This window comes from Nicotiana tomentosiformis, chromosome 2 (genome assembly GCF_000390325.3).
Source record: "Nicotiana tomentosiformis chromosome 2, ASM39032v3, whole genome shotgun sequence".
Classification (NCBI taxonomy): domain Eukaryota; kingdom Viridiplantae; phylum Streptophyta; class Magnoliopsida; order Solanales; family Solanaceae; genus Nicotiana; species Nicotiana tomentosiformis.
The window spans coordinates 3,319,397-3,325,396 of record NC_090813.1 but is presented as its reverse complement, the minus strand read 5'-3'; the positions used below and the strand labels follow the sequence as shown (position 1 = coordinate 3,325,396).

The window sequence follows — 6,000 nt, the reverse complement described above, 5'->3', positions numbered from 1 at the left end:
CCTCTATTAACCCCATTTCTCCAAGAACCAATAGCCTCATGTATTACCACCAAAACGCTTTTACTCCATCATAACACAAAATACCATATTAGCTCCCAAGTTATCCTCCAGTCCAGTCATCAAAACCACGATTTTTTTCAAAATATCCAAAGCACCTCCACGGTTGTTATTTTATCTAATTTGCAGAGAAACATTTGAGGTCATTTCTTGTTTTTAATTTCTATTTTGTTTGTGTTTGTGATATAAAAGTGTTTGGGTTTGTGATAATTAAATTTTTAATCCACATAAAAAGATTAAATATTTTTTCAATAGAAATTACATGTGTCATTCACTGATTTGTTTGTTTGCCACGTCATCCGCGGTTGTGTCTCACGCATGTAATCTTCCGGATTCGGGTGTTCATGAGACACATTTAACTTAGAAGTATCTATATGGTCATGTAGACACATGGGCCAACTTTAGTATTTTGCCTATATAAAATATACATTGGACTCTTCTCAATTTTTTTTTTATAGGAACACAGCGAGAGATAGAGCTCGTTCAAGCTAGATATTACAACAGATAAATACTATAATTCAGTTTAGTAATTTAAATTAACTAGAAGCATGAAGGAGGAGGAAGAAGGAGTAGAAGAAGAAGAGCGTTTAGATAGAAGCGGCTTCTGCCGCTGGGTCTATATTAGCAAAAGTTTTTTTAAATGAGAACAAAATATAAAGAGTGTCTTAAAAAAGGGGACGTACAGTGCCATGTTTTGTTAAGAGTAACATAGTTAGGATGATTTTGAATCGGTAAAATAATCCACAAATGGTTGTGTTTATTTCTGAATAGTGAATGAAGCTACAAGCAGAGAAATCTTGACATTTAACTGCTGTTGTTCCATTTCTTGTAGCCAGGAACCCATTTTGGACACATGGGACTGAAGTAGCTGGACACGACCCTAGAGTTCAATATCTCAATAAAGGGTGCATATTTCACACATAGGGGCGTCTTGTATTGGTTCATGGAAGCACCTAAGCTAATGCGATAGTCCATGAACTTGTCAAAAGTTCCAGTTTCCACCACCCTGATTTCTAGAGGCCCAATGGATTTCTCAGACGAACGGCCCTCGCGGTAGAAGTAGTTTAGAGATTCTTCAATTGTGAGGCAACACACTTCAAAGACTGAAGGAGGAATTGAGATAGAGCCATTCAAACTCAGCTCCCAAAATAGGACATAATGGCTTGGAATGGTGGTGAAATCGACGTAGCTGGTGTACTCCGTTAAATGTGCATCAAATGGCATCAGATTCCCCACTGCGTTTCTTACTGCATTTTGTAGCTCAACTTCATTAGTGTAGTCAGCACCAATGCTCAAGATTACATTTTCCCGGCATAGGAAGTTGAATTGAGGGGCGTTGTTCTTGTATCCAGCAACCCGAAGCACATCACCGACTCTATACCTATAGAGTCCTGAAATGGCACAAAATTCAAGGAAAGCTAAGCGTTGGCGCAAACATGCATGTTTGACAGATAAATGGGAAAAAAAATGTCAAGAGCTTTTCATTTGGAATTTGAAAATACCGTACCAGAATATGTGGTAACGACAAGCTCGTACTCCTGACCAATCTTGACATCAGCCAAATCAACCAACTGTTGTTGTTCTTTCTCATTAAGCGACTTGGGCAAGACTATAGAATCAATGACTCCACTGTTTCCATGATATGGTAAGAACTCAAAATAGCACATGGTGGGAATAAGTGTGTAAGATACTTCAGTGGGCTGACAAAAAGGGTTCAAATTGATTCCTAAGTGGCATTCTGAGGAAGCATACATGGTACTAACAAGAGGGAGGCTATTGCTATAATAATCAAGGGTCGGTATATATTGTGACATGAAGCCAGTCACAATAGTTTCCACATACTTGGTATTAGGCCACAACCTAGTGATGATCCCTTGCCATGAATCTTTGCTGCATTCTGCCTCAATGAAATTAGCTAACTTTGGGTCAGGTTTGAGGATTTCCATCACTGCCTCTCTCACTGAAGGATTAGTTATTTGGGTGTTAAGAGTTCCAGTTCGGATATCGTTACAAAGTAGAGACCAGTGCTTCTCCAAGAATCGGATGGCACTAATGAAGCCGCTTGGAAAAAGCGAGCCAACACGGAGGACTTCTTGGTTTTGGCAGAGGCCACAAAGCATTTGGGAATACATGCTTTGGTAAGAGTCTGAGCAAAGAATGGTTGCAGTCGGACTAGTGTAGTTAAAGTGGGGGTGATGAAGACGGCTGTAGTTGAAATGAGGACTCGTGTAAATACTTGTTGAACCAAAGACAGCTGGTAATCCTCCTGGGGTCTTCTCTTCAGACTTTATGAACATGAAATACATCCCTTTGCCCTTTCCGAAATCTGGATCCACTTGGCTCATCACAGACATCAAAAGGTTTTGAATTTGTACTGATCTCCTCTCAAACTCTCCCTCTACTGTTGGTATCAATTTGCTTTCCCCTCCAGACGTACCAGAACTGCATGTAGTACATCAAAATTTTCCTTTTAGCACAAGAGCAACATGCATGTATTGTTGACATACTTAAATAAAATTGTGTTTTCTCTCCGATGTGGGTCACATACTTCAATAAATTTTTACTTTCTATCAAAAAAAGAATGATTTGAGGAGAACCTTGTAAATAGTTCAGAGATGGTTTTGGAGCAGAGAATAGGAGATTTATCTCCATAGGCTATACGTTTGATATCGGGCTGAATATCTTCGTAAGTGATGACAGGTAAAACTTTCTTGAATGTCTCTCTATCAGTGCTGCCATTGAGATTATGGCGTTGCAAGTACTCAACATGTGCATTCTGGGAGAGGATTTCAGCAAGAACTCTGCACTGGACCTCATCAACATTGCTAGTCACCTCTTCAATGAACTCAAGATTCTTCTTGATTTCTTCTGCCATACCCCATGTGGACTTCTTGGGGCTCTTTGTTTCCTCAGCTATGCTTCCAACCATATTTTATAGATGGACAAGTGTTGTGTGGGAGGGAAGGCTGAGTCGAGCGATAGTTCCACGATCCCGACGAATAACTTCTTGATCTGTTACAAGGTGAAGGAAATAAATATTGAGCTGTAGGGGTAGTGTATAGAACCTGTAGAAGTGGCTTTCTCCTTTTGTCAATTTGGTTTAGGTAGTTGAAACCTCAAAATGTGCTCAGTACCTCGGCTTCATACCGTGTACAGTACTACTTACTATAATAAATTGCTTTTGACATTTGTGAGACTCTGTCTATCCAGATCTGAATCTTTGAGCAGTAATAACATTAATCAATTACAGAGCAGCTCAGTTTCGATTCTGAAATCTGAATTAATTTGTTAAGTTTTATTATTAAAATGATTGTTGACTAATAATAGTTATTATGGTAACATGTGATTCTTATTTGTACGAGGAAGAGCTGGTGATTAAAAAAAATGTAAAGCATGTTTGGCCAAGAAATTGCTTTAGGACGAGCTCTACTAAAACATGTTTGGCCAAGTTTTTCTAGAGCCAAAAGCATTTTTTTTTTCAAAGTTAGAAGTGTTTGGCCAAACTTTTAGAAGAAAGAAAAGTGATTTTGAGTAGAAGCACAAGTAGTTTTGGAGAAATAGAAAAAAGTAGCTTTTTTTTTAAAAGCACTTTTTAAAAGGTTGGTCAAACACTAAACTCAGAAATATTTTTCAAATTAATTGGTCAAATACAAACTGTTTCTTACCAAAAAGTACTTTTGAAAAAAACACTTTTAAAAAAATACTTCTCAAAATAAGCTGATTTTTTTAAGTTTGGTTAAACATGCTTAAGGGTGTGTTTGGTTTGAAAAATATTTTCCTTGGAAATTTTTGTCGGAAAATATGGGATTTTCTTACTTAATTTTTGGTGTTTGGTTAAGTAACAAAAAATATATTTTTGAAAAATATTTAATTTAGAAAAACACTAGGAGAAACGGAATGGGATAATTGTAGGTCGGGGTTTAGGACCACATAACACAAAAATTATTTTAAAAAAAAGTCATCCACTTCTTGTGCAAGAATGAAATGGTCAATAGTTCCACGGAAAGAAATTGATGGAAAAAACATGTCAAAAAATGTGGAAGGAACAAGTAGTTCTCTATTCTTTCGCGTAAACAATAATTTAGACCGGGCAGCTAATAAAGCCAAAACTTCATTATAATTCGTATTAGATGATTAGTAACCCTATCTCAAATATATTGTATTGGTTGTCTACCCCATTCCTGTGATGCTCCCATAACTTTAATTCCCTCATGTTAGAAATACCAATCGTATTAAAATTTTACTGTATTAACGTATTATATATCTTTAGGGGTGTTCATAAAAATCCGAAAAAATAAAATCAAACCCAAAACGAATCAAACCGACTAAAAAAATCGATACTTTTTCGGTTTGGTTTTGAATTTTAAAAACAGATCAAATTTGGTTTGACTTTGGTTTAATCAAAATATAACCGAAAAAAACCGAACCAAACCGAATATAAAAGTAGTTATTTAAAATTTATTATTATACCTATATATATGTATATGTTTATACAATATTTCTAAAATTTTATGTTACATTTTAATAGTTTGCACTTTTAATCTAGTTCTTTGCCTTTACATTCTATTTGATTAGTAGTTTTCTTTTGCTAAGTACAAGAATTTATTTCATATTAAAAATAATTTATTTTGAGTCCTAAAATTATTCATCACTATTTGGTTCAATTATCATCAATATATCTTGATAAATGATAGATTTCTCAAAAAGTAATTTATTTGATAGTGTTATGTTGAAAATATAGTCGCCGAAATATGTGTTTGGTAGTGTATATCTCATATTTAAGAAAAAATCGATAAATAATCGAAAAAATCGAACCGACAAAAATCGACATACACCGAATCGATAAAAACAGACTTAATTGGTTTGGTTTGATTCAAATATTTGAAAAATTGACTTACTTGATTTGATTTCTTTTTAGAGAAAAATCGATCCAAACCAAAACACTACCTATCACATAAATATAGAAACATCAACGACCTGCATAATTTTGTGTAATATGATAAAAACTTCAAAAGCCCATTACTTTTATTCAATAGTATTATATACACTATAAATAACATGATCTTGGTTACAGCTAAGGAGATTTGAATCTCCATTGAATCCCACAAAATCATGTAGGAAACAGAACGATCACATTAGTATCCCTAAAATATCTCCGCGAAATCTGCCCATCTTTCAACAATAAAAAATGCAGATGTATACGAAAAAAAAAACAAGGGAAAATTTCACATAAAAATAATTGGGCTCCCTATTTTTTAATTTTATAACTCATATTTCAATTTATAACTGAGTAGCCCAAAAATAACAGGTCCATATCCGAAAAAGGGGCGTTATTTCTATTTTTGGGGATTCAAAACCGGGATTTTCTCTCTTTTAGCGGGATTTTCTTTCATTCTTTCCATTCTTCTTCCCCAAATCTACAAAAACGCGATATTACACTCAATGTAACTCCAAAAAACCTAAAAATTCTTCTTCATCTCGAATTAACAGCAAATCAAACACGAAAAGTGAATTTTTTTTGCTGCAATCAGCGTGATTTTCATTTTTGCTGCAATTTTGATTTTAACTTTTTGTTCGATGGAGCTTTAACTAGTTTAGGTTCTTCATAGTGGTGAATGGGATGACAACAAATTTATCAATTTCGTCGGCGATTCTGAGTTTGAAGCAATTTCGAAACAGATTAGAGTTGATTCTGAGTTAAATACATTAGAGATTAAGTTTCTCTCAAAGGATGGTTTGCCATCGATTCTGATTTACAACGATGCTGGTGTTCGGGTGTATATTGAATTAAAGAAGAAAAACTTGGATTTCACTGAGTACTCGTTGTGTGTGACTGTGAAAGAGATTTATGATAATTGTTTGATTGCTACAAGTTCAAGTTGTATAGATAAAGGCAATCGTGTAAATGATATTGAAGATGCATCCACAATTGATAGCATTGAG

General features: G+C 34.9%; 1 protein-coding gene across 1 annotated transcript; it reads right to left on the bottom strand.

Annotated features, from left to right (window-relative positions):
- Window positions 1–519: 519 nt before the first annotated feature.
- LOC104105168 (indole-3-acetic acid-amido synthetase GH3.6-like) lies at window positions 520–3,212 on the bottom strand. Its single transcript, XM_009613424.4, has 3 exons — window positions 2,655–3,212; window positions 1,565–2,499; window positions 520–1,448 (listed from the first exon to the last, which is right to left on the bottom strand). Exons 1-3 carry the CDS (start codon window positions 2,984–2,986, stop codon window positions 862–864), a joined length of 1,854 nt encoding a protein of 617 aa, XP_009611719.1. The 5' UTR covers window positions 2,987–3,212; the 3' UTR covers window positions 520–861.
- Between the last annotated feature and the right edge of the window lie 2,788 nt (window positions 3,213–6,000).

Bases quoted from the DNA above. Each gene is read 5' to 3' on its own strand.
- LOC104105168 (XM_009613424.4), bottom strand. From the start codon at position 2,986: ATGGTTGGAAGCATAGCTGAGGAAACAAAGAGCCCCAAGAAGTCCACA. The intron at 2,500-2,654 runs GTTCTCCTCAAA...TACTACATGCAG, and splicing joins ATCTCTGAACTATTTACAAG to TTCTGGTACGTCTGGAGGGG. The intron at 1,449-1,564 runs GTACGGTATTTT...GTGCCATTTCAG, and splicing joins TGTCGTTACCACATATTCTG to GACTCTATAGGTATAGAGTC.